Here is a 27,747-nt window from a genome sequence, read left to right on the forward strand (position 1 = left end):
GTCAGGTAGTGCAACTCTGCGTCAGCCCAGGTCAATCGTGTGGAGAAGGGCTTAAAGCAGCGGCTGAAGATTTCCCAACCACTTTGGCAGGGTTTCTGGGGCTAATATGCATCCTGGTCAGTTAAGGGAGTGCCCTGCATGGCAGCTAGAGCCAGGCTAAGGGTACAGACTAAATTAAGAAGCGTTGACATGGTGAAGATGTTTCTCTCCGTCACGAGGTGGGTAATAGGATGAAGTATGGTCTTAGGGTCTGCATTGAAGCTCTGGGACTGTGAGAAGAGCTGGGAGGAAGGCAGTCGGTCCTACCCCTTTAATGAGGGTGGCGGTGATAGGCATGAGGTCATTGGCAGATGGTTTGTGGACGTGGCACATTCACTAAGCTAAAATAAATTCTGATTCTGTCTTCCCAGTTTCTTCACCAAGGTACATGGTGTACAAAGAGTACAATTTAGTTTTACAACAAAGAAGCATTTGCCTCCTTCATTGCCACAAATCATGTTCAGAAATTGCAGTGGTGGAAAAAGTACCCAATTGTCATACTTTAGTAAAAGTAAAGATACCTTAATAGAAAACTACTCAAGTCAACCAGCAAAATACTACTTGAGGAAAAGTCTACAATTATTTGTTTTAAAATATACTTAAGTATCAACAGTAAATGTAATTGCTAAAATACTTAAGAATCAAAAGTATAAATCATTTCACCTTCCTTATATTAAGCAAACAAGACAGAACCATTTTATTTTTATTTTATTTATTTACGGATAGCCAGGGGCACACTCCAACACTCAGAGATAATTTACAAACGAAGCATTTGTGTTTAGTGAGTCCGCCAGATCAGAGGCAGTAGGGATGACCAGGGATGTTCTCTTGAGAAGTGCGTGAATTGGACCATTTTCCTGTCCTGCTAAGCATTCCAAATGTAACAAATACTTTTGGGTGTCAGGAAAAATGGAGTAAAAATAACATTACTTTCTTTAGGAATGTAGTGAAGTAAAAGTTGTCAAAAATATAAATAGTAAAGTACAGATAGCAAAAAAGTACTTTATAAAGTATTTTTACTTAAGTACTTTACACCACTGACAAAATGTTATTTAATGACTACAATACTGACCAGAGGAGTTTGAAACAGCAGAAACTGCTTTATTATATCAGCTATTTGTCCATAAAAATGTTTTTTCACCTTTCAAAGACAAGCATTTCTCATTTACGGTCAACGTCTGTGCATTCATGAGCGTTAATGGCCATGGTACTTTAGAGGCACGTCCCATTGCAGCTTCTAGATCAGGGACGTACATCATAATTTGATCGGAGTTGACATCAACCATTACACAAAGTTGTAGTAAACCTGTGCAATGTTTTCCTATAGATAACGTGTGAGAAAGTTAATGAGAACACTGACAATTATCCCAAGTTTAACAAATGTTTTAATGGTACTATTTACAAAAACAATTCTGCCTTTGATTAGGTTAACTGCTGCAACAATTGGACCAGTACATTTACATCTTGCTTTAACTACAAAACAAAGTACAGGGATTGAATGACTGTGGCGTAAAAACAGGTGTAAAATTATACAACCATAGATTTTGCATAGCAATTAGTTACGAGGGGAAATGGTTGTGTGGTTATGACATTGTGGGGTGGCAACAGAAACACACATTCTGCAACAGAGTAGTCTCTTTAGATCAGATCGATCTTCTGAGGGGGGCAAATATGTTCTCAGCATTAGAAATATTCCCTTAAAAACTATCAAACCTGAGGTCTGGGTTGCTTCTAGCAAAGAGCTGCTACATATGGAACACACTTATTCTTGTCAAGTTGAACCAGAAACAACTTAATTATCAACAAACATTTTCCAATAAATCACCAGCATGTAGCCTCATACCAATGTCCGGAAAACAAAATGAAAACTATTACCTGTGTGATTTTACCATTTGAAATAAATTTGACTATGTTGACATAATACACCAATGATCATCTGAGGAAAAGAGAAAGTAAACTAAACCGATGGTAGGGTCATCCCCGATCATCATCCACTTCCTTTCCCTGTGTGGCAAGTTCCTGTTCTATGGTGATTTGATTAGCATGGTTTAGCATGTGGTAGTGCTCCCTGTAGGTTGGACAAGTGCTTAGGACACCCTGGTTCGTCTCTACCGCAGTCACTCTAGCAAACAAGACAGCGAGAGCTCAGCGGGATCAGAGGCGCAGGGTGCTCTGCAAAGAGATTTTCTAAAGGAATGATTACTGTCCAAAACACAAAAAGAAAGACTTAGTTGAACAGACAATATAAAAAAAAAGTGTCAGGAAAGGAATGACAAACAAAAAAAGACAAGCAACCCAACAAATCTACTTGGCAATGAAAGAAGATGTGCTCCACGATTTCTAATGCCCGCCCTAGAGAAAAAAGGACACACACAACATCCCAAATGTACCTGTTAATTGGGGGAGTATGAGATTTTTTTTCTTGTTTTGTTATTTGTCACGCCACTAGAAAATGTACATGGGAAATACAAGCAAACTAGTCAATAGAAAAACACCCTTTGGCCATACTTTGAGGAGTTGGCTACATAGTGCGCTACAAGTGTACACACCACATATGGAACACCACTAAGCCCCATGTACAAAGTTTTAGCCTACAACAGAAAATATTTTTGTAACATCAAGAGTGTCGGGAAAGGCTTCCATCTTCCGTATAATATTCACTAAAAACTGTGAAATAGTATTAGACTGGTGTTTGAATATCAAACAGGAATCCTTTTAATAGCCTTTTTTTTCTCTTCGTTTTTGAGGTTCTGCTTGTTAATGCCAGAGAGGGGTAGGGGTTGAGGAGCACCTCGGCCTGTCAGTCATTCATTGGTGGGCATGGCCCTTCTGTTTGGGGGCGTCGTCATCATAAGGCAAGGGGCTATCTGTGTCGTAGCTTGTCGACGGGCAACACGAGACGCTGCGCTCTCGCGAACTCCTCCTCTCATCTTCCCCCTCCACCTCGGGCTCCGGAGCGGGGTCCTCGGGCAGGGGGAAATTTCGATGCTCCCACGGGGCCACCGTCTGTTTCGGGGAAATCATTGGGTCAATTTAAGTACAACTGAAAACCATGAAATCAACAATTTGTTAATCAAGTTAATCTAATGATGCAAATTGATCAAAAAAATGGTTCTCGCTCTTCACTTTCCAACATTCACCAAATGAGAGCTCAGAATGTACAGCAACGTCCTAGTCTTCTAGGGTCAATATAACTGCTATAACTTGTGACTGCTTTCCCATGTCTGAATATCATGTCATCATCACAACATGAAAACTATTGGGCACAGTGACTCGAAGACCAGGTGCTGTTATTCTTTGTGTGCGTACGTGTGTCTGTTTGTGTGTTGTTACACTCATCCTCACCCTCTCCTCGAAGGTGAAGTCAGGTGTGGAGCAGCGCGTGTCCTCACTGGACAGCAGGCGATGGGAGTCGCGTGAGCACGGTGTGTGGGGGTTGGAGGTGGCGTCTGGGCTTATGGGCGAGGCCACGTGGCTGTAGTCATTCAGCAGGGGGCAGTGTCCTGGGTCGGGGGACGCCGGCTGGGGAGTGGGCGGGTTGGTGCTGCACAGCAGCGGTGTGGTCCTGCCGTCCATGGACTTGTACGACCTGAGGGTCAAAGGTTGTGGTGTGAGTGGACCGTAGAACACAGGAAATGTGCCACAAATAGAGAACAAACTTAACTACCAAGTTACTAACCTACCACTTCTTTATAGAGCACCCATTCTTTCTCATTTATCAAGTGATCATTAACTTTTAGTGGAACAGCCTCAAATTTGTCGGGGCATGGACTCTACAAGGTGTCGAAAGCGTTCCACAGGGATGCTGTCCCATGTTGACTCCAATGCTTCCCACAGTTGTGTCAAGTTGGCTGGATGTCCTTTGGGTGGTGGACCATTCTTGATACACACGAGAAACTGTTGAGCGTGAAAAACCCAGCAACGTTGCAGTTCTTGACACACTCAAACCGGTGCACCTAGCACCTACTACTATACCCCGTTCAAAGGCACTTAAATCTCTTGTATTTCCAATTCACTCTCAATGGCACACATACACAATCCATGTCTTGATTGTCTCAAGGCTTAAAAATCCTTTAACCTGTCCCCTCCCCTTCATCTACACTGATTGAAGTGGATTTAACAGGTGACATCAACAAGGGATCATAGCTTTCACCTGGTCAATCTATGCCATGGAAAGAGCAGGTGTTCCTAATGTTTTGTACACTCAGTGCATATTGACAATGTGCAAAGACCCCACTCTAAAATATTTCCAACCAAATGATGTGTTGACATTGATCAAATAGGTCACAGATGTAGTAAGTAGAGAACATTTATCTAAACTGAGTATGGCAGTGGAGATGAGGTACTGTGCTGTGTATGAGTGCGTGTTGGGTGTACTGTAGGCGCCCCCTACTGACCTACTGCCCCTCCTCTTGGCGGGGGCCAGGGCCATCCAGGTCCAGCGGGAACGTTCCTGATCCTGGCATGGCTGGTGGAGCTGGGAGAAGGCCGCGTCTGAGAGATCCTCCATCTACACACACAGAAATGTGTTATTTAAATAGGACTCTTTGATCCATAAAGAGTTAAAAGAACGAAGCAAGGTAAAATGTTGGTCATTCAAAATACATGGCAGTTCCCAAAGCAGGGCTTAGGAATGAAGCAACATCTTACCTCTGTGTCGTTCTCCTCTTCTGCCATTGGCTGGGAGAAAATGTCTACTTCGCGCCAATTCGGGGTGACGATCTCTTTGTACTGTAGTTTCTCTACGCGCGTGGTGGCCGCCACAGACATGGGGATCACAATGTTGTTGATGTCAAAGGAGCTCTCGCCTCGCCTCCTCCGGATGGGCTGCTGAGGGGGAGCAGAGGTTTATTTATTTTATTTAATCTTTATTCATACAGCTATTTATCCAGTCAATTATGAACAGGTATGGTTTGTATTTAGTGAGGGGAAACATTCAGAACAGTGCAGATAGAAATGGAATTAACAGAACTGATATGATGCCCAATTCTACATGACAGAAAATCACGTTATACAAAATGCATATTTTATCTGAACATTCATGATCCACCTAGGCCACACACACACGGTCAATAGAAGCTGTGATGATCTTACGGTTGTGTTGGAGAAGCTGAAGCTGTTGGGGCCCATGGGGATAGAGCTCTCCGAAGAGGTGGACAGCTGGCGGGTTAGCGAGGGGCTGTGGAGGGACGAGTGTAGGCTGGCCAAGGACGAGCAGGGGCTGCCCGAGTCCAGGAAGAGCTTTGGGGTGGCTGGAAGAGAAAGGGGAAAAGAGAGATTGACAACTAGTCATGATTGTTATGACATCTTTTGCATTGTAAATGGATAGCAGATTGTGTGTTCGGAGCAGACTTGGGTCAAATACATAACCTATGTCAAATGATGCTTTCAAGTACTCAGAAGTACATGAGAGGAGCTTGATTTAGTGTGGGATTTGCACTTTTGGGACTAGTCCATTGATTCCATTGCACCTGGCAAGCTGATTAAACACAGCTTAAGTATTTCACCCAGGTCGGGTTCTTCTGAGTAGTGTGGTTAACTCACAGCCGTGGGTCCTGTCCAGCAAGTGCTCTCGGGGCCTCTTGCGACTGTAGCCCCGGTCATAGGGCCCTGTGGAGGGTGAGGGGAGGCCGTGCAGAAGCCGCTCGGCCTTACAGAGGGACTGGCCCTCCAGCCTGGCGGCGCTCAGCACCCCACAGTTGCCCTCCAGGTGGTGGTGTTGTCGTCGCTGCAGCTTCTCAGCCCGGCTCTTATAGTGAGACAGTCCTGTGGGGTGAGGGGAGAGAAACTGGTCAGGGGATTTTAATTCTACACAGCTAGGGTGGTGTGTGTGTGGCAAGAGACATTCTGGTAAAATAAAAAACAAATGTGACAAAAGTCCTTGTGTATACTCGACTATGGCTGACAAGTTGATTTCCAAAGGCTGTGTTTATCTCCTTTTGGTGCCCATATATGTGTGCGAGTGGGTGTGTATCTTTGTGTCCACAAGGGGTCATATGTGTACTCCCTGACTGTTTGTGGAAAACACCTTGCTTTCCAAAGGTTGTGTGCATAAGTATATAAGTAGGTGTGTATGACTACACTAGGTGTGTATTGGATTGCGTCATATATGTGTGTGTGCTTCTGCCCGCATATACTCACTGTGTGCCATGAGCGAGTTGGCCAGCTTGATGTGCTTGTCTTTGGAGGAGAGCTTGTGTTTGAGCGAGAGCTTCTTGAGGGGCTTGGTTCTCTCGGGGGCCTTGCCCTGCCAGTGGCTCTTCATCACCTGCTGCAGCCGCAGGCTCATACACACATCTAAGGAGAGAAACGCACACTCACTGTTATCCACGAGAAGATATGGTCGGTGCAGAGGAGAGAAGGAAAAAGGGACAAGGTGAGTGGAGGAATGGAGGGGTTTATATAAAACATAGGCTGTTTCACACTCTCCATGATGATAAATTGTACAGTAGGGAGGTGAAAATGAAAACTAATACAAGCAAGGTGCTTCTGGAATGGCAGTCAACTAGTCTGAACCACTAAAGGTGGTTACGTCATAAACAGCAATATGTTTACATTACTGGAGTCACCTTGTTAGGAGGCATTAAGCAACATTACGAGAGCGTGTAGAGAAAGTTACAGTTAGCCAGGTTAGCTAAAGAGATATCCACATTTATTTACAGTTTTTAAGCTGAAGCTCCCTCACCTTTTCTCCTTTTTCTGTGGGGTGGCAGGTAAACAAACTAGACTAGTTCAGAAGCACATTGTCAGGTTTGAAGCAAATTAGCCTAAATGTCATGTTAAAAAGTCACGAGTTGAAATAACCAAAAGCCACTGAGGACAGGCCTTTAGTTTTGGAAGGCTTAAAGTAACTGAAAATCAACAAAAAAAAGCTAATTCTAAAAACTTGAATTGATGTTGACTCGTCCTTTACTTGTAGTTGTGGCCAAAGCATAAAGTAGTGAAGAACCATTCATTAAAACCCCATCTCAAACGGTTTATTTTTTTAATGGTTGTAACATGATGCTCTTTAGCCGAGACAGGCCAGTCTGATTTGTTGAAGACCAGTATTGTGCAAATGTCCAACAGCTTTACATTTTTTCTTCAAACTCTATGGTGGAGAGAAGGAGACTAGGGGAGACAGGCTCAGGTGTGCACACTGCAAACAAGCTAGCAGCAACCCAAGCAATCCACACCAAAAAAGACAAAGCAACAACAACAACTATCTCGCCAGTCACTATTTCAAATGTAGTTTGTAAGAGTTGGCATGTGAAAAGCAGTTAGCTAGCATGCTAGCTAGCTATCGCGGCTAACTTAGCTAGCCAACAAGAAAGCAAGTCAAAGCATATCCTCCACACAACCATCTCGCCATTCCATTCCATTTCAAATCCTGTGGTTTGTAGCTAAAAGTTGGATGACAAGATGAAATCTAGTAAGCCGTTTTGACTGATATAGGTAGCAGCTAGCTTGCTTAGCTGCTAACAACCGCAGCTAGCTAACAAAAATATCAGGAATAGTGACAACGCAATGGACAAAAATGACTCACGTTTGTGAAATAATTTGTATTTCGACCAGTATACACCCACACCACTTTCGTAACAGGCCAAGCAGGGGCACAGAGATATATGGAGTGTATGGTATCAGTCTGTACAGTGCTGGCTCCTGGCTAATACAAACATAATAAAAATAGATTATGGTTCTATGCTCCTGGCTCCTTACCATCAGGGAGGGAGAGGATGGGGTGGACGCCCGGGTCCAGGTGGGACAAGCGCTCCAGGGAGGGCAGCTCGTACTGGGGGTCTTCTCTGGGGGCGCTGGGGCGACCCCCGCATGTCACACAGGAGGAGGGGTTGACCCTGCAGCTGCACAGGACAGCGCTGGTTCTCGGGACCTGGGAAGGGACGCACCAAAAGTCACTTGTTTATTTATCCATTTAATCCCATGAGTCACAATAGCGACCGCACAAAACGTTAGTACTTTAAACTCTAGAGAAGTTAAAGTTGTACTTCAACTAATGCGTCATATTATGCATTATTATGGTGTCTAGTATCATTTAGAGCAGTGTATTTCAACTCCAGCCCTCGAGTACCGTCAACACCACACATTTTTGTTGTTGCCCCGGACAAACTCACCTGATTCAACTCATTGAGGGCTTGATGATTAGTTGACAATTTAATCAGGTGTGCTTGTCCCGGGCTAAAACAACGTGTGCTGTTGGAGGTACTCAAGGAGTTGGGAAAAACTGATTTAGAGAATGATCGTTTCATATGATTTATTAAAACGGTCACCAGACCACGAGCATCTCACCACGGTGTACTTTTAACAGCATAAAAATACATTGTTGAAATTAAAACAATTATTTATTTGTAAATACAAAATGTTTAAAGGGTTTAGTTTACATATGTGCTTTTTTAAATTGAGATTTCTTAAAAACTGTCACAAATTAGGGTTAAGTGCCTTGCTCAAGGGCACACCTTCTCGGCTCGGGTATTAGAACCAGCATCCTTTCGGTTACTGGCTCAACGCTCTAACCTCTAGGCTACCTGCCGCTCTATATATTCAATACATAGAATACATGATGCTCGCAGTATATGAAAATGTCTTGTCACACTGGTGACTAGCGGGAAAATACAGTGGAAGTGACTTAAGGATTTATTTTGACAGATGGACTTATGACTTTTCACCAAATTTCCATGACCAACAACTGGAGGTGTATCTACAGTGAGGTAAAAAAGTATTTGATCCCCTGCTGATTTTGTACGTTTGCCCACTGACAAAAATGATCAGTCTATAATTTTAATGGTAGGTTTATTTGAACAGTGAGAGACAGCATAACAACAAAAAAATCCAGAAAAACGCATGTCAAAAATGTTAAATTGATTTGCATTTTAATGAGGGAAATAAGTATATGACCCCCTCTCAATCAGAAAGATTTCTGGCTCCCAGGTGTCTTTTATACAGGTAACGAGCTGAGATTAGGAGCACACTCTTAAAGGGAGTGCTCCTAATCTCAGCTTTTTACCTGTATAAAAGACACCTGTCCACAGAAGCAATCAATCAATCAGATTCCAAACTCTCCACCATGGCCAAGACCAAAGAGCTCTCCAAGGATGTCAGGGACAAGATTGTAGACCTACACAAGGCTGGAATGGGCAACAAGACCATCGCCAAGCAGCTTGGTGAGAAGGTGACAACAGTTGGTGCGATTATTCGCAAATGGAAGAAGCACAAAAGAACTGTCAATCTCCATCGGCCTGGGGCTCCATGCAAGATCTCACCGGTGAGGAATCCGCCCAGAATACACGGAAGGATCTTGTCAATGATCTCAAGGCAGCTGGGACCATAGTCACCAAGAAAACAATTGGTAACACACTATGCCGTGAAGGACTGAAATCCTGCAAGGTCCCCCTGCTCAAGAAAGCACATATAAAGGCCCGTCTGAAGCTTGCCAATGAACATCTGAATGATTCCGAGGAGAACTGGGTGAAAGTGTTGTGGTCAGACCAGAGAATCTTGTTTCTCATTGTCTGAGAGTCTTTAAGTCTTTAACTCCAAGCAGGCCGTCATGTGCCTTTTACTGAGTGGCGGCTTCCGTCTGGCCACTCTACCATAAAAGGCTTGAATGGTGGGGTGCTGCAGAGATGGCTGTCCTTCTGAAAGGTTCTCCCATCCCCACAGAGGAACTCTAGAGCTCTGTGAGTGACCATCGGGTTCATGGTCACCTCCCTGACCAAGGCCCTTCTCCCCCGGTTGCTCAGTTTGGCCGGGCGGCCAGCGCTAGGAAGAGTCTTGGTGGTTCCAAACTTCTTCCATTTAAGAATGATGGAGGCCACTGTGTTCTTGGGGGCCTTCAACGCTGCAGACATTTTTTTGGTACCCTTCCTCAGATTTGTGCCTCGACACAATCCTGTCTCGGAGATCTACGGACAATTCCTTCGACCTCATGGCTTGGTTTTTGCTCTGACATGCACTGTCAATTGTGGGACCTTATATAGACAGGTGTGTGCCTTTCCAAATCATGTCCAATCAATTTACTTTATCACAGACGGACTCCAATCAAGTCGTAGAAACATCTCAAGGATGATCAATGGAAACATGATGCATCTGAGCTCAATTTCGAGTCTCATAGCAAAGGGTCCAAATACTTATTTAAATAAACATTTGCTAAAAATGATAAAAAACGGTTTATGCTTTGTCGTTATGGGGTATTGTGTGTAAATTGCTGAGGATTTTATCCGTAACAAAATGTGGGGTCTGAATACTTTCCGAAGGCACAGTACAAAACAAGTTGAAGCCACATAATTCAAAGGGCTAAAAATGTTTTCTTAAAATCACTTTTCGCGATTCACATGATTAGATTCACTGTGATTGAACCGAATACAAAATAATACATTGGCGAAGTGAATCGTTGGTTCCGTCAAAAATAATTGTTTAAATTAATCAGTCAAGTAAGTACATCAACTTTTTACGGCCTTATTGGTGAGAGTCTGTGGGTTTTTTGGGACATGACATAATGAAAACATCCACGCATGCTAATAATAGCTAAACAGTTAACTAGAGGGTACAAGATATGTTTTGAATTGGGTACTTAGTCTTTTCTCTTATATTTTATAGGCTAGGCCTACCTGCTGCTGCAATGTCCGACTGTCTCGCTCTCTCCTTGAGCTACAGCCCACTCGTCTCACACACATGCAGGTGATGCGCGCAAACGTGTAATTCCGAGCCTGGCTGATTTGATTTTTATTTCATTGATCAAATATAAAAATAACTCTGCTTAAATAAATTACATTAACAGAAATTATGAAGTTACTTTCCATGACTTTTCCTAAATTTAAGATTATAATTTTCCAAAACTTTTCCAGGCCTGGAAAACACAATTTCAAGTTATGTAACGTGCACAGGTACAGTGAAATTACTTTCTTGCTAGCGCTAAACCCAACAATGCAGTAATCAATATAAATGTAGTAATACAAATAAGGTAGAACAAAAACACAAATAAAAAGACGAGAAGTAAGCTATATACAGGGTAATTTCCAATTCCATATTTACAATGTGCAGGTATACTGACGCGATAGAGGTAGATACTGTATGTATAGGGGTAAGGTGACTAGGCATCTCGATATATGGTAAACAGAGTAGCAGCAGCGAATATGATTGTATGCTAGTCTCCCGAGTGGTGCAGTGGTCTAAGGCACTGCAGCTGTGCCACTAGAGATCCTGGTTTGAATCCAGGCTCTGTCGTAGCCGGCAGGACCGGGAGACCCATGGGGCGGCGCGCAATTGGCCCAGCGTCGTCCAGGGTAGGGGAGGGAATGGCCGGCAGGGATGTAGCTCAGTTGATAGAGCATGGCGTTTGCAACGCCAGGGTTGTGGGTTCGATTCCCACAGGGGGTATGAAAAAAAATTATGTATGCACTAACTGTAAGTCTGCTAAATGACTAAAATTTAAATGTAAATGTGTGCGCGCGTTTGTGTTGTCAGTATAAATGTGTATGCATGTTGTGTGAGCAAAATGGCGTGCGTGTGTGTTGTGTTAGTGTGCGTAGTCCTGTGTGTGTGCATAGACAGCGCAAAACTTAAAATAAACAAGGGTCAACTCAGACAGTCCGTGTAGACATTTTGTTAGCTTTTTAGCAGTCCAAATGGCTTGGGGATAGAAGCTGTTCAGGAGCCTGTTGGTGTCACACTTGATGTGCGGAAGCAGAGAGAACAGTCTATGGCTTGGGTGGCTAGAGTCTAACAATGTTCCGGACTTTCCTTTCACCCCGCCTGATAGAGGTCCTGGCTGGCAGGGAGCTCGGCCCCAGTGATGTACTGGGCTGTCCGCACCACCTTCTGTAGCAGTGCTGTTGCCATACCAAGATGCTCTCAACGGTGCAGCTGTAGAACTTCGAGGGCCCACGCCAAACATTTTCAACCTCCTGAGGGGAAACAGGCAATGTTGTGCCTTCAGCACGACTGTGCGCGTGTGGACCATTTTAAGTCCTTATTGATTTGGACACCGAGGCACTTGAAGCCCCTGACCCGCTCCACTGCAGCCCCGTTGATGTGGATGGGGGCTTGCTCGCCACACCGTTTCCTGTAGTCCACGATCAGTTCCCCTTACTGACGTTGAGGGAGAGTTTGTTGTCCCGGCAGCACACTGCCAGGTCACGAACCTCCTCCCTGTAGGCTCTCATCGTCGCAGGTGATCAGGCCTACCACCATCGTGTCATCAGCAAACTTGGTGTTGGAGTTGTGTGTGGCCATGTAGTCGTGGGTGAATAGGGAGTACAGGAGGGGAACAAAAATACCACTGAATTTTCTGCCTTGTACTCTGAGTCTTTCACGTGCCTTCTTGCAAACTCCAGGCGTGCTGTCATGTGCCTTTTTCTCAGGAGTGGCTTCTGTCTGGCCACCCTCCCATAAAGCCCAGATTGGTGAAGTGCTGTAGAGACTGTTGGTGCTTCTACAAATTGACTCAGGTGTGAATATTTATGTAAATTAGATATTTATGCATTTCATTTTCAATACATTTGCAAACATCTCTAAAAACATGTTTTCACTTTGTCATTATGGGGTAGTGTGTAGATGGGTGATTTTTTTTATCTATTTTGAATTCAGGCTGTAACAAAATGTGGAATAAGTCAATGGGTATGAATACTTTCTGAAGGCACTATAGGTACAGCACATTCGGAAAGTGTAGTCCCCTGTAGCTCAGTTGGTAGAGCATGGCGCTTGTGGGTTCATTTCCCACGGGGGGCCAGTATGAAAAATGTATGCACTCACTAAGTCGCTCTGGATAAGAGCGTCTGCTAAATGACTAAAATATATTCAGACCCCTACACTTTTCCCACATTGTTACGTTACAGCCTTATTCTAAAATGGATGAAATAAATTATTTTCCTAAAATCTACACACAATACCCCATAATGACAAAGTGAAACCAGGTTTAGAAATTGTAGCAAATATTTAAAATAAAAAACAGAAATACCTTATTTACATAAGTATTCAGACCCCTTGCTATGAGACTCGAAATTGAGCTCAGGCGCATCCTGTTTCCATTGATCATCCTTGAGATGTTTCTACAACTTCATTGGAGTCCACCTATGGTAAATTCAATTGATTGGGCATGATTTGGAAAGGCACTATATAGTCTATATAAAGGTCCCACAGTTGACAGTGCATGTCAGAGCAATAACCAAGCCATGAGGTCGCAGGAATTGTCCCTAGAGCTCTGAGACAAGATTGTGTCGAGGCACAGATTTGGGGAAGGGCACTAAAATATGTCTGCAGCATTGAAGTTCCCCAAGAACAAAGTGGCCTCCATTTTTAAATGGAAGAAGTTTGGAACCACCAAGAGACTCTTCCTAGAGCTGGCCGCCCGGCCAAACTGAGCAATCGGGGGAAAAGGGCCTCGGTCAGGGAGGTGACCAAGAACCCGATGGTCACTGACAGAGCACCGGAGTTCCTCTGTAGTGATGGGAGAACCTTCCAGAAGGACAACCATCCCTGCAGCACTCCACCACAGGCCTTTATGGTAGAATGGTCAGAAGGAAGCCACTCCTCAGTAGAAGAGACATGACTGCCCGCTTGGAGTTTGCCAAAAGGCAACTAAAGGACTGTCAGACCATGAGAAACAACATTCTCTGGTCTGATGAAACCAAGATTGCACTCTTTGGCCTGAATGCCAAGCGTCACGTCTGGAGGAAACCTGCAAGTCTCTGAATATTCTTGAGTGGCCCAGCCAGAGCCTGGACTTGAACCCGATCGAACATCTCTGGAAAGACCTGAAAATAGCTATGCAGCGACGCTCCCCATCCAACCTGACAGAGCTTGGGAGGATCGGCAGAGAAGAATGGGAGAAACTCCCAAATACAGGTGTGCCAAGCTTGTAGTGTCATACCCAAGAAGACACCAAGGTTTTAATCGCTGCCAAAGGTGCTTCAACAAAGTACTGAGTAAAGGGTCTGAATACTTATGTAAATGTTTTTTTATTTGTAATACATTTGCAAAAATGTCTATAAACCTATTTTAGCTTTGTCATTATGGGTTATTGTGCGTAGATTGATGAGGAGAAAAAACAATTTTAGAATAAGGCTGTAACAAATTGTGGAAAAAGTCAAGGGGTCTGAATACTTTCCGAATGCACTGTAGGTAGATCACTGCTTGTTCCATTGGTCACAATAAACGAAAATAATTATTAGTTTTAACTTTTTTTTTTTTTTACAATATGGATTACGGGTTAGGATACTAATGGCATAAGATTTGCATAGCGGTATGTCTGGGAAAGATTTGGGAACAAATGGGTTTTAATATGCCCATTAGTCCTTCAGGACTTATGTTCCTAGGTTTACAGCCCACTCAAAACACACAATAGAATCGATAACACAATACAGTCAAATGTAATCCACGAGCACAAGAGGATAAATAACAAAACACAACACTGGAGAAAGGCAATTAAATGATAAGTTATATTTTGGTTTTAGTGCTGGGCAGGAGGAAAGCATACTATGGATCTAAAAGGATCTGCAAGTACACATGCAGAAACATACCTTGCCATTGAGGTTAGGTACTGTGTTAGGCTGTACAAGTCTCCGTCGTCTGCAGTTGAGTAAGGGCCGCGTACGGGCTGCCACACAGGTGCTGTCGTTGGGGCTGGGTTGGTGTTTGCTGTTACTCTCTGACACCCTGGAGAGGAGAGACAAGACACATTGAAGAGAAGAAGCAATGGGTAGAGCGCTCAAATGGGTAAAAACTGTATAGCGCCGGAGACTGGTATGCAAGGTGCTCTTTGAATAGGGTAGTCATTGGCACTTGGGAGACAATTTGTTGAAGCAAATGACATTCCTTCTAGGCCTCCACCTCAATATTCATTTACAAAGGCAGGCTGAAACGGACACTCCACAGCAATGTGAATGAATTACGTATCCAATCAATCTTTGAAAAGATAACAAGTTAATGCCTTATTTTCATAGGTTCTTCCTCCAAATAGATGCACTTGAAGAATCTATGCTTTGTTAGGTTAAGCATTCTGTGTGTGTACCTGTTGAGGACCCCATTGACCGGCCTGCCATTCTGGCCTCTCCAGGGTCCAGACTCTGTGATTGTGACCTGACAGTCCTGGGGAATAGTCTCAGTCTTAACTTCTGCCCCGCCCACCACCAATGCACTGGGGGCCACGCCTCCCAACTCCACTGAGCCCTGAGGGTGGAGTCAAATACCGTACATCAGCCACAGACATTACATAATACTGTATAGGCTACCATCCACAGCGAGAGACAAACCCACATCCTACACATGGTGTAATTTACCTGCTGTATACTACTTTTGTATTATGTGACGCATAATGTGATTTATTTTATGTGAAAGTTGCTGCACTTAAATGTCCAACAATTAAGACCTTATCTTATCTTAAAAAAGACGGCATAACGTGTATAGGACGTTTATGTAGGCCATATTTGTACTAGTACTACCACAATAGAGTGAATAGTGGCACTCCAAATTTAGGCTACACGGCATCTGTGGCACTGCTCATGCTAATCTCTTTACAAGCCACTTTCACATGTACATGCTGCAGGTCTGGACAGAAATGGTCATTCAAATGGTTAAGTGGGTTAGAGCATGGTAGAAGCAACACCCGGGTTGTGGGTTTGACTACCGCATGGGCCACATATACTGAATATATGTCAGTGACAAGGTTGTCACTTCTGCAAGTCGCTTTGGATGAAATTACCATATTACTTTTATATTATGCACGCATGACTGTAAGTCGCTTTGGATAAAAGCGTCTGCTAAATGGCATATTATTATTATTATTTATATTATTAAACCGTGCACAATTAGCCCAATGTTGAGGCGGTGCTGTACCTTGTTGGCACGGATCTGTCGGTAGACGTCTGTCTGCTGGCGGATGCGGTACTCCAGGTCTGAGATGTGGGCCTGGAGCCAGTTCCAGTGGCTGATGATGGAGGCCCGCTCGATGGTGTAGCGACTCTCCGCCCGCTTCCACCTAAATCGGAAAGTGACACAGACACACAGCGGTGAACAAGTGTTCATCTAACCTACTTGTATGTCAACATTTTTACATTGATAAAATAAATTGCTGTGTAATTGGATTCATTTCTTCTTGAACGCCTACACAAATGAATGCAAAAGCCACACACTATTGCCCCCACATTATGACTAATTGACTTTTTCAACATTGGGTAATTCACAAATCACACAATATTAACGACCATTTAGGTCAAATAGCAAACGTATTCAACTTCTGTGACAAAGTATCAATACTGAGGGACATGTCACAGTTGCCTCTTGTTGAAGAGGCATCAGCTAAAGACAGCATGTATAGCTAGCTATCCTCTTCCGTTTCAGAATTAATTTGTGTCTGTTTCCTTCTAGCTTGCAAAATAAGTGAGCTTATTTTTGTACGGCCATATATCGATAACATAGCCAAGTCTGTCACTGGTACGGGCTAGTAAATATCCTAAAGCTATCCAGCGGTGGCCGCAAGCTAAAACCAGACAGAGAAGGAGAGAAGTCACTTTGTTTCATCTGCTGCTGGTTTGATGATGTTTACTCAAAAACGTCTTTCCACATGTAATTGGCTAAATTAGATTTTTATTCTATAAAGATTGTAATTGTGTCAATATGTTGTTAATATTGCAGAAAAATCCTCACAGCCATTTTCCATACTAAAACGTGAAGTACAACTTGGTGCGCACCAGTTTACCATGTTTAAACTACAGTAGGCACAGTTATAAAAATTACAAAATCATGCGTTTGGGCCATTTCGGCAATCTTCCGCAGGTAGCCTAGTGGTTAAGAGCGTTTGAATCCCTGAGCTGACTAGGTGAAAAATCAGTCGATGTGCCCTTGAGCAAGGCACTTAACCCTAATTGCTCCTATAAGTCGCTCTGGATAAGAGCGTCTGCTAAATTACTAAAATGTAAAACGTCTTCGTGGTTTATATATGCGGGGAGCATAAATTGTACAATTGTACACTAACAAACAATTGTGCATTCGGAAACGATTCAGACTCCTTCACATTAAGTTACAGCCTTATTCTAAAATGAATGAAATGAAATGAAATGAAATGGGTCCCCCCCCGCAATCCATACCCCATAATGACAAAGCAAAGACAGTTTTTTATAAATAAATAAAATAACTAAAATATCACATTTACATAAGTATTCAGACCCTTTCCTCAGTACTTTGTTGAAGCACCTTTAGCAGCGATTACAGCCTTGAGTCTTTTGTATAACACTACAAACTGTATTTGGGGAGTTTCTCCATTCTTCTCTGCAGATCCTCAAGCTCTGTCATGTTAGATGGGGAGCGTTGCTGCACAGCTATTTTCAGGTCTCTCCAGAGATGTTCGATCGGGTTCAAGTCCGGGCTCTGACTGGGCCACTCAAGGACATTCAGAGACTTGTTCTGAAGCCACTACTGCGTTGTCTTGGCTGTGAGCTTAGGGTCGTTGTCCTGTTGGAAGATGAACCTTCGTCTCAGTCTGATGTCCTGAGTGCTCTGGAGCAGGTTTTCATCCAGGATCTCTCTGTACTTTGCATCTTTCCCTCGATCCTGACTAGTCTCCCAGTCCCTCCCTGAAAAACATCCCCACAGCAAGATGCTGACACCACGCTTCACTGTAGGGATGGTGCCAGGTTTCCTCCAGACGTGACGCTTGGCATTCAGGCCAAAGAGTTTAATCTTGGTTTCATCAGATCAGATAATCTTTTATCTCATGGTCTGACAGTCCTTTAGGTGTCTTTTGGCAAACTCCAAGCGGGCTGTCATGTGCCTTTTACTGAGGAGTGGCTTCCGTCTGGCCACTCTACCATAAAGGCCTGATTGGTGGAGTTCTGCAGAGATGGGGGAACCTTCCAGAAGGACAACCATCTCCACAGAGGAACTCTGGAGCTCTGTCAGAGTGACCATCGGGTTCTTGGTCACCTCCCTGACCAAGGCCCTTCTCCTCCGATTGCTCAGTTTGGCCGGGCGGCCAGCTCTAGGAAGAGTCTTGGTGGTTCGAAGCTTCTTCCATTTAAGAATGATGGAGGCCACGGTGTTCTTGGGGACCTTCAATGCGGCAGAAATGTTTTGGTACTCTTCCCCAGATCTGTGCCTCGACACAATCCTGTCTCGGAGCTCTACGGACAATTCCTTCGACCTCATGGCTTGGTTTTTCCTCTGACATGCACTGTCAACTGTGGGACCTTATATAGACAGGTGTGTGCCTTTCCAAATCATGTCCAATCAATTGAATATACCACAGGTGCCTCCAATCAAGTTGTAGAAAAATCAAGGATGATCAATGAAAACAGGATGCACCGGAGCTCAACTTCGAGTCTCATAGCAAAGGGTCTGAATATTTATGTAAATAAGGTATCTGTTTTTTAATTTTAATACATTTGCAAGAATTTCTAAAACCCTGTTTTCGATTTGTAGTTACAGGGTATTGTGTTTAGATTGATAAAAAAAAAAAAAACGTTCCATTTTAGAATAAGGCTAACGTAACAAAATGTAACAAAAATTATGGGGTCTGAGTACTTTCCGAATCCATTATATTCTACCTGGACTTTAAAGGTAGGCTGTGATATGACGTAGATGCAGAAAGTACATATAGTGGATCAATTTCCGCAACTACTTCGGGCGTTGAAGCGCGAGGCTCAACTTCGTCGCTGTTTTGGTCCCGTGGCTACCACTTTGTAAAAGTGTGAAGCGAAATCCAGGCACATGTGCAGATATTTTGTGTGACAGTGAGCGAAAGTTGCATTTCACTCATCGCAATATCTGCAGTGCTGCTCGTGGCAACGTAATTTCGGAATATTCATTTACATTTAACATTTTAGTCATTTAGCAGACGCTCTTATCCAGAGCGACTTACAGTAGTGAGTGCATACATTCTTCAGATAGCATTGAGGAGTACACCACATCAGTCACCGGCTTCATAAATAAGTGCATCGATGACGTCGTCCCCACAGTGACCGTACGTACATACCCCAACCAGAAGCCATGGATTACAGGCAACATCCGCACTGAGCTAAAGGGTAGAGCTGCCGCTTTCAAGGAGCGGGACTCTAACCCAGACACTTATAAGAAATCCCGCTATGCCCTCCGACGAACCATCAAACAGGCAAAGAGTCAATATCGGACTAAGATTGAATCATACTACACCGGCTCTTACACTCGTAGGATGTGGAAGGGCTTGAAAACTATTACAGACTACAAAAGGAAGCACAGCCACGAGCTGCCCAGTGGAACAACGTACCAGATGAGCTAAATCACTTCTATGCTCGCTTCGAGGCAAGCAACACTGAAGCATGCATGAGCGCACCAGCTGTTCCGGATGACTATGTGATCACACTCTCCATAGCCGATGTGAGTAAGACTTTTAAGCAGGTGAACATTCACAAGGCCGCAGGGCCAGATGGATTACCAGGACATGTACTCCGAGCATGTGCTGACCAACTGGCAAGTGTCTTCACTGACATTTTCAACATGTCCCTGACTGAGTCTGTAATACCAACATGTTTCAAGCAGACCACCATAGTTCCTGTGCCCAAGGACACTAAGATAACCTGCCTAAATGACTACCGACCCGTAGCACTCACATCTGTAGCCATGAAGTGCTTTGAAAGGCTGGTCATGGCTCACATCAACACCATTATCCAAGAAACCCTAGATCCACTCCAATTTGCATACCGCTCCAACAGATCCACAGATGATGCAATCTCTATTGCACTCCCCACTGCCCTTTCCCACCTGGACAAGAGGAACACCTATGTGAGAATGCTGTTCATTGACTACAGCTCAGCATTCAACACCATAGTGCCCTCAAAGCTCATCACTTAGCTAAGGATCCTGGGACTAAACACCTCCCTCTGCAACTGGATCCTGGACTTCCTGACGGGCCACCCCCAGGTGGTAAGGGTAGGTAACAACACATCTGCCACGATGATCCTCAACACGGGGGCCCCTCAGGGGTGCGTGCTCAGTCCCCTCCTGTACTCCCTGTTCACCCATGACTGCATGGCCAGGCACGACTCCAACACCATCATTAAGTTTGCTGATGACACAACAGTGGTAGGCCTGATCACCGACAACGATGAGAAAGCCTATAGGGAGGAGGTCCGAGACCTGGCCGTGTGGTGCCAGGATAACAACCTCTCCCTCAACGTGATCAAGACAAAAGGAGATGATTGTGGACTACAGGGAAAAAAAGAGGACTGAGCACACCCCCATTCTCATCGACAGGGCTGTAGTGGAACAGGTTGAGAGCTTCAAGTTCCTTGGTGTCCACATCACCAACGAACTATCATGGTCCAAACACCCCAAGACAGTCGTGAAGAGGGCACGACAAAGCCTATTCCCCCTCAGGAGACTGAAAAGATTTGGCATGGGTCCTCAGATCCTCAAAAAGTTATACAGCTGCACCATCGAGAGCCTCCTGAAAGGTTGCATCACCTCCTGGTATGGCAACTGCTCGGCCTCCGACTGCAAGGCATTACAGAGGGTAGTGCGTACGGCCCAGTACATCACTGGGGCCAAGCTTTCTGCCATCCAGGACCTCTATACCAGGCGGTGTCAGAGGAAGGCTCTCAAAATTGTCAAAGACTTCAGCCACCCTAGTCATAGACTGTTCTCTCTGCTACCGCACGGCAAGCGGTACCGGAGCGCCAAGTCTAGGTACAAAAGGCTTCTCAACAGCTTCTACCCCCAAGCCATAAGACTCCTGAACAGCTAATCATTGCTACCCCCCACCCCACCCCCCTCTTTTACGCTGCTGCTACTCTGCTCATTTATGCATAGTCATTTTAACTCTACCCACATGTACATATTACCTCAATTACCTCGACTAGCCAGTGCCCCCGCACATTGACTCTGCACCGGTACCCCCCTGTATATAGCCTCCCTACTGTTATTTTTTTTATTTATTTTTTACATTTTCTTAAAAATGCATTGTTGGTTAAGGGCTTGTAAGTAAGCATTTCACTAATGTCTACACCTGTTGTATTCGGCGCTTTGATTTGAAAAATGTAAGGCATAGAGCCAAAGCGATTCCCCATCCCAGGCGAAAGAGATTGATCAGATCTAGACGCATCAACTTTCAGAACACTGCGCCCTCCTGAACAAGCCTTATCTAATCAATGAACCAGTATCTCAATTACATCTCTGGGGCTGCTCAATTGTATTTTCTTGATTCCTCCGAGGTTCCTCCCCTCTGATTTTCACCTCCAATGCATTTTGAGTAGGGAGGCAAGGAGAGGGGCACAAGGAATCAAGGAAATACAATGGAGATTCACCCACTATATTCTGTATTAGCCACTCCCACAAAGGTGTAGTAGGCCAATCTAGCTGGCAAACAAAACAAGGCCATGTGGTAGAAAGGTCACAGAGAAGGGGAAGCAGGATGGAGAAGAAAACACGGACAATTAATAAAATAAACCTACATTTTTAAAAGACTTGTGGACAAGCCTGGGTCACATTCAGTAGGCAAGCATTGTGGAAGGTTGCAGTTTAACATGTGATGACTAGAGCTGATGTGATACATTTTCCTAACATGTCAGAGGCATGTGTTCTATAATATATTACAGTAATCAACAATGTTGTGGCCTGCTGAACACAGCCCTGGGGCATGTTCATTAGGCACCAAACGGAAGAAAACAGACTGAAAGGGGGGACTAACAGAAACAGGGAGGGACTACATTTCAGTTGCAAAGCATTTTATAACGTTTCTGATGCATGCCCTATTGAACACAACCCAGATAGTCTCTTTCAACCAAATATCCCCACCCTGCATAGAAAACTGCTGGCTTGAGGATCAGTGACCTCAGTTATCAGAGTGAAGGTCTAAAGGAGGAGGGAGGAGAGACTGACAACTGAGCAGGGAAAATCCTCCCTCCCAATAAACTTGGAGCTCCATCTCGCCATCTCCCATCCACTTCACACCCCACCAGCAGCACTCACTACCAGCCTATTTTTGTCTGTCAGCACATTCCCCAACGCTGCGCTTTCCTGGACACAGCACATATGTTACACACGGTAACCAGCACCATAGCATAATACTAACCTTGGCTTACAACACCAACACCCCGCAATAGTCGAGCTAAAGGCTTCCAAAACCCAGCAGGCTAGCCAACAGCATAAGGCTTGATGTTCAGGGCCAGGCAATGTTCAGCATCACAAGCACACCTTCCTGGGGAAGGATGTAGACTTAAATGTAGATGCCTGTGCTACTAGGGCTGCATTGGTTATTCAAGGCCTTCAGTTGGGCCATCTCAATCACTGACTGGTTGTCACCTATGTGACCAACTTGATAGGCTAGAACAGTGCAAAATCAGTTTCTCTCAATTGGACAAAAACAGGCCATATATTATGTGATTTACAACTAATTATGCATTGGGAGTTGTGCATTACAGAAGGGCTCCATAGTACGACCAATTTAGTTACATTTAGTTGACTGCTGTAGCTGGCAAGGTAACTGCTGTTTAAAAGTGTTAATTCCCGGTGCTGAGCTAGTAGCGTAACTGACATGTAACGTTAGCTAATGTTTCAACCCCTCGACTGAGGTGAATGAATTAGCTAGCAAGTAGCTACCACACCCAGTTCAGCTCTAGCTATCTGTCAGATAATAATAGCCACCTCGTATTGCCATCTAACAGCCGTTGTTTGAATGTAAATGTTTTGTAGCCTTTTTGTCCCGTTTCAACAGAAGTCAATTAACTTAGCTAGCTTTCACCAGTTGATGTACCGTTAGAGAGCTGGCCAAAAGTAGGTATTATTTTTGCCTCATTCACACTAGACCTGAATCAAACGATGAAACTAGCGGCCAAACGATTGAAGACCGATAATTCAGACTGGTTTTTTTGTGCAATGTGAGCTTTTAGAGTCAGTATAGCAATGCAATGTTATTGATTTGTCAGTTTCACTAGCTAATTCCCTACTTTTCACACTGACTGTAAAAAACAGCTCTACAGGTTTCACTGTCATGGTGCAGCATCAGTGCACAACATCATGTCTTAGCAGGATCAGATGGTGACAGTTGTCCCAGTAGGGTCAGACAGCCAGGGAAGACCAGTCTATGGAGCTCAGGTGAATTTTGCAGTAAATTCACAATATCAGTGAATGATACAAAGCTCCATCTTGAGTTGCTGGGTAGACCTACAGTAGCTACAGGACAGCAGCTTAAGCTTAAAGTTACAGTTTGGGATCTGAGAATAATGGTCATGTCAATTATTGATTGATTCTATTCTTGGATAATATAATGTATAAATGTACATCAAGGTAATTATTTGTCATGCCTCATCTTAGGAGGATCAGAGGGTGACGGGTCTCAGCAGGGTCAGGCAGCCTGGGAAGACCAGGCTGTGGCGGAGCTGAGGTGAATTTGAGATGCAACACTTCATTCTCTCTGTGCAGCAAACACTGGACAAGCCAGATGCTTCAAAGATTGACACTATTTTAAGGCAGTCCGACAAACCTCCAAACTGTAACTAGGGTTGATAGAGGCTTTTCCCAATGACACAATGCACGTTAAACAAAAATGTGAGGAAGACCTGGTAGAAGCTATTGATGAATTGATACAGATATGTTTGCATGCCCAGTCATGTTCATATAATCTCAGACATAAATTACTGCAGTTTAAGAACATCCATAGAACGCACTATATGCCAGTGTAACTGAATAACATACACTCAAAAATGTAATTCCTCTGCTGGAGGTGTAAAACACAAAAGGGGACATATTTGCATATGTTAAGGTCTTGTAAAGGCTGGCAGAGTATGTCTTTTATCTCAGCATGTCTACAGATTCTCCCTTCTCCCTGTTTTAGTTTGCTTGTAAATGTTGATACTGGAGACTTAATCAAACAAAACTATGTAACCAAGCATCTAAGAAATGCATTGCCATTAATTGGAAGGTTGGTTATCCTCCCACAATGTCACAATGGATGGCAGAAATGTCAAGTTATGCATCACTAGATTTGATTTATTACAAGCTTAAGGTTATACTGGGAAACTTTAATAAGGTCTGGATGCGTTTTACGGAATACAGTAAGACAAAAGGAGTCTATTGAAAACATTCCCATGTCAGGGGAGATACCTATTTAGGTAATCCCTAGCTGCTGGGCTGCTTAGTCCTAGCCCTGGGGGTCTACCGTCCTGTGGTTTGTCACTCTGGCCTTGGCATTACACACCCAAACCAATAACAAATGTTTCACTAAGATCCTAAAGCTGAGTGAGGTGTGTTGGCTTGGGGCGCTGCAGGGTGGTGGACACCTTGTGACAGGACGGGGTGACCCAGCTATATTGTGTGCAAGTAAAAAGAGCTCTACAATACTATAAGGCCTATGGGATCAATTATATGGAGGGTGTGCTGTTTGTGTGTTAATGTATATATGCAGTTGTATGTGTTTTTATGTTTTAGTTTTTTTAACGTTTCCCTTGGGAATAAAAAAAAATTCACGAAATAGGTATTGACTAGACTGGTGGGGGCGGGGGGGGGGTTGGGTGTGCAGGTGGCACGGGCTGGCTGGGCAGTCTGGCAGAAATGTTATATAGAGGATGTCTTAATAAAGACAATCAAAAGACTTTGAACTAGATTTTTTTTAAGAGTTGTTAGGCTATTGGTTAAAACGTGCAACACATATTTTATTATTTAATTGCCTTTGATCTAGTTCAGTCTTACAATCACTTAAAACATTTATAATAATAATAAATAATATGCCATTTAGCAGACGCTTTTATCCAAAGCGACTTACAGTCATGCGTGCATACATGATCTCTTACCTAGCTTGATAATTTTTGTTGTTCTAAGTAGAGACGGCTAGAAGGGCCATGAGTCATATTGGATTGTGTAGAAATGCAGGAAATTAGCTTTAGATGCCCCCAAGAAATCTGGGGGAGGACCCCCAGACAGGAATTGTCCACCCCACTTCTAAAACCAAAGTTGCGCCCCTGGCTAAAACGGTTGGTCAAAACAGCAGCCTAAAGTGCATTAATATCCTGGTTCCTGCATCAAAGTGTCTGCCCTGTGCCCGTTTCTCCTCGCTCCGTAGATTGACAGAAAAATGCCTTTGATTGCGCAACATTTAAAAATGCAAAGCAAATACTATTACTAGAGAGGACAGTCTTAGCTCTCTGTAGGCATTAGCTTACTTTTATTTCTCAACTCTCAATATTGACTGCTTTAGCACCTTTTTTTAACCTAAGTATCTGTATGGCTTTATATACGGAGCGCGGTAAGCGTGCATCTGCCATTTGCGGTGATTGCATAGGCCTATATAGCATTTGGTAGTACCTTTGCATTCTGCAAGATTTTGTAGGACATTACATTTACTGTTAGTTTTATCAATTACACGGCAAACTATGGATGGGCATATTAAATTAATTCATTATTCAAATATATTTTTGGGATATCCGGATAGTTGAAATAGGTGTTTTAAAGACAATATACACTACCGTTTGGGGTCACTTAGAAATGTCCTTGTTTTTTAAAGAAGAGCAAAAAAAATAGTCCATTTGATAGATTAATTTGTATTTTAAGAATAATGACTAAAGGATTTCACCCCAAATACAGTATAAATGTGTGAACGGTGTTAGAGTTATAATGTAGTGGCAACCCACTAACAGAGGGGGGCGGTTCTAAACATTCCAGGGTGAAGGGGACTGAGAAAACAGGTGCTGATTAAAGAAGCAATAAAACTGTCCTTCTTGAGAATAGTTGAATATCTGGAGAATCAGCAATTATGGGTTCGAGTTCAGGCTCAAAACGGCCAGAAACAAAGGACTTTCTTCTGAAACTCGTCAGTCTATTCTTGTTCTGAGAAATTAAGGCTATTCCATGCGAGAAATTGCGAAGAAACTGAAGATCTCGTACAACGCTGTGTACTACTCCCTTCACAGAACAGCGCAAACTGGCTCTAACCAGAATAGAAAGAGGAGTGGGAGGCCCCGGTGCACAACTGAGCAAGAGGGCAAATACATTAGTGTCTAGTTTGAGAAACAGGCGCCTCACAGGTCCTCAACTGGCAGCTTCATTAAATAGTACCCGCAAAACACCAGTCTCAACGTCAACAGTGAAGAGGCGACTCCGGGATGCTGAACTTCTAGGCAGAGTTGCAAAGGAAAAAGCCATATCTCAGACTGGCCAATAAAAATAAAAGATTAAGATGGGCAAAATAACAAAGTCACTGGACAGAGGAAGATTGGAAAAAAGGGTTTTGGACAGACAAATCGAAGTTTGAGGTGTTCGGATCACAAAGAACATCATTTGTGAGACACAGACCAAATGGAAAGATGCTGGAGGAGTGCTTGATGCCATCTGTCAAGCATGGTGGAGGCAATGTGATGGTCTGAGGGTGCTTTGGTGGTGGTAAAGTGGGAGATTTGTACAGGGTAAAAGGGATCTTGAAGAAGGAAGGCTATCACTCCATTTTGCAACTCCTTGCCATACCCTGTGGACGGCGCTTGATTGGAGCCAATTTCCTCCTACAACAGGACAATGACCCAAAGCACAGCTCCAAACTATGCACAAACTATTTAGGGAAGAAGCAGTCAGCTGGTATTCTGTCTATAAAGTAGTGGCCAGCACAGTCACCTGATCTCAACCCTATTGAGCTGTTGTGGGAGCAGCTTGACCATATGGTATGTAAAAAGTGCCCATCAAGCCAATCCAACTTGTGGGAGGTGCTTCAGGAAGCATGGGGTGAAATCTCTTCAGATTACCTCAACAAACTGACAACTAGAATGCCAAAGGTCTGCAGGGCTGTAATTGCTGCAAATTGAGGATTCTTTGACGAAAGCAAAGTTTGAAGGACAATTATTATTTCAATTAAAAATCATTATTTCTAACCTTGTCAATGACTACATTTCCTATGCATTTCGCTATATTTCCAATTCAAACTCATTTCATGTATATTTTCATGGAAAACAAGGACATTTCTAAGTGACCCCAAACTTTTGAACGGTAGTGTATATATTTTAAAACTTCAATGGAGACTTGCGCGCATGACTCGAGAGAGCCGGTGTGCTGCGCCACAGTTTTTCTTTGGCTGCGCTCTGCTCGGAAGGGTGGGGAGGGGAGAGGCGAGAGAGGAGCAGGGGCCAGTGTGTATGACAGTCTGTGTGGCACAGAGGGAGAGAAAGTAGCCAAACCGACTCTTGTTGCTGCCATAGGTTGTCTATCATACCATCTAGTAGTGCCCGTCTTGACTGCATCAAATTGTTGTAAAGCTAGCAGCTAGCTAGCTACAGTATGTTAGCTAGCTAAAGTAGCAAGGGTAATTGAGGCGTCCTTGTCTACAACAACTCCATTCATATGAAAACAGCCGCCTACCTGTTTGGTTAATCATTGTAGCCTACTTCTCATTTAGCCAACTTAATTCTATAATTTGTATTCCATTTAGCATTGATTAGAAATCTCCCACTTCACTTGCTACACATGGAGCCTCAGACTAACGCTGCTTTGACCGACAATAACAAGCTTCACCTGTGAAACGTGTATAGGCTACCAGTGAGTCTTTTTTTAAATGGGGCGCACTAATAACTGTCATAAAACTGTTTTATTAAAATGTCTAATGTAAATGGTCTATCCTTGTAGGCTATGTAGCAATGTTACAGATAATTACATTTTAGAAAAAAATAGCCTTTGTCTCCTCAAAAATGTATACACTGCCAAGCAACGTTCACTCAAAAAATGTTGAGCCACTGAGCAAATTTCAGGTCTGCTGAGCGCAAACTTGAAATG

At 43.7% G+C, this 27,747-nt stretch overlaps 1 protein-coding gene across 4 annotated transcripts in view; it reads right to left on the reverse strand.

Moving 5' to 3' along the window:
* Positions 1 to 1,406: 1,406 nt before the first annotated feature.
* kansl1a (KAT8 regulatory NSL complex subunit 1a) overlaps positions 1,407 to 27,747 on the reverse strand; it is a 56,321-nt gene continuing 29,980 nt past the window's right edge. For 3 of the 4 annotated variants that reach the window (XM_041875262.1, XM_041875312.1, XM_041875216.1), the window contains 11 exons: positions 15,868 to 16,009; positions 15,044 to 15,201; positions 14,553 to 14,688; positions 7,738 to 7,909; positions 6,181 to 6,336; positions 5,584 to 5,805; positions 5,134 to 5,291; positions 4,690 to 4,869; positions 4,437 to 4,549; positions 3,385 to 3,628; positions 1,407 to 3,045 (listed from right to left, as the gene is read on the reverse strand). In XM_041875262.1, coding sequence (XP_041731196.1) covers positions 2,848 to 3,045; positions 3,385 to 3,628; positions 4,437 to 4,549; positions 4,690 to 4,869; positions 5,134 to 5,291; positions 5,584 to 5,805; positions 6,181 to 6,336; positions 7,738 to 7,909; positions 14,553 to 14,688; positions 15,044 to 15,201; positions 15,868 to 16,009 — 1,879 coding nt within the window. In that variant the 3' untranslated portion in view covers positions 1,407 to 2,847. The remainder of the gene's footprint in view (positions 3,046 to 3,384; positions 3,629 to 4,436; positions 4,550 to 4,689; positions 4,870 to 5,133; positions 5,292 to 5,583; positions 5,806 to 6,180; positions 6,337 to 7,737; positions 7,910 to 14,552; positions 14,689 to 15,043; positions 15,202 to 15,867; positions 16,010 to 27,747) is intronic. The other variant, XM_041875363.1, reaches the window with a different exon arrangement.

Source organism: Coregonus clupeaformis, chromosome 1 (assembly GCF_020615455.1).
Source record: "Coregonus clupeaformis isolate EN_2021a chromosome 1, ASM2061545v1, whole genome shotgun sequence".
Classification (NCBI taxonomy): domain Eukaryota; kingdom Metazoa; phylum Chordata; class Actinopteri; order Salmoniformes; family Salmonidae; genus Coregonus; species Coregonus clupeaformis.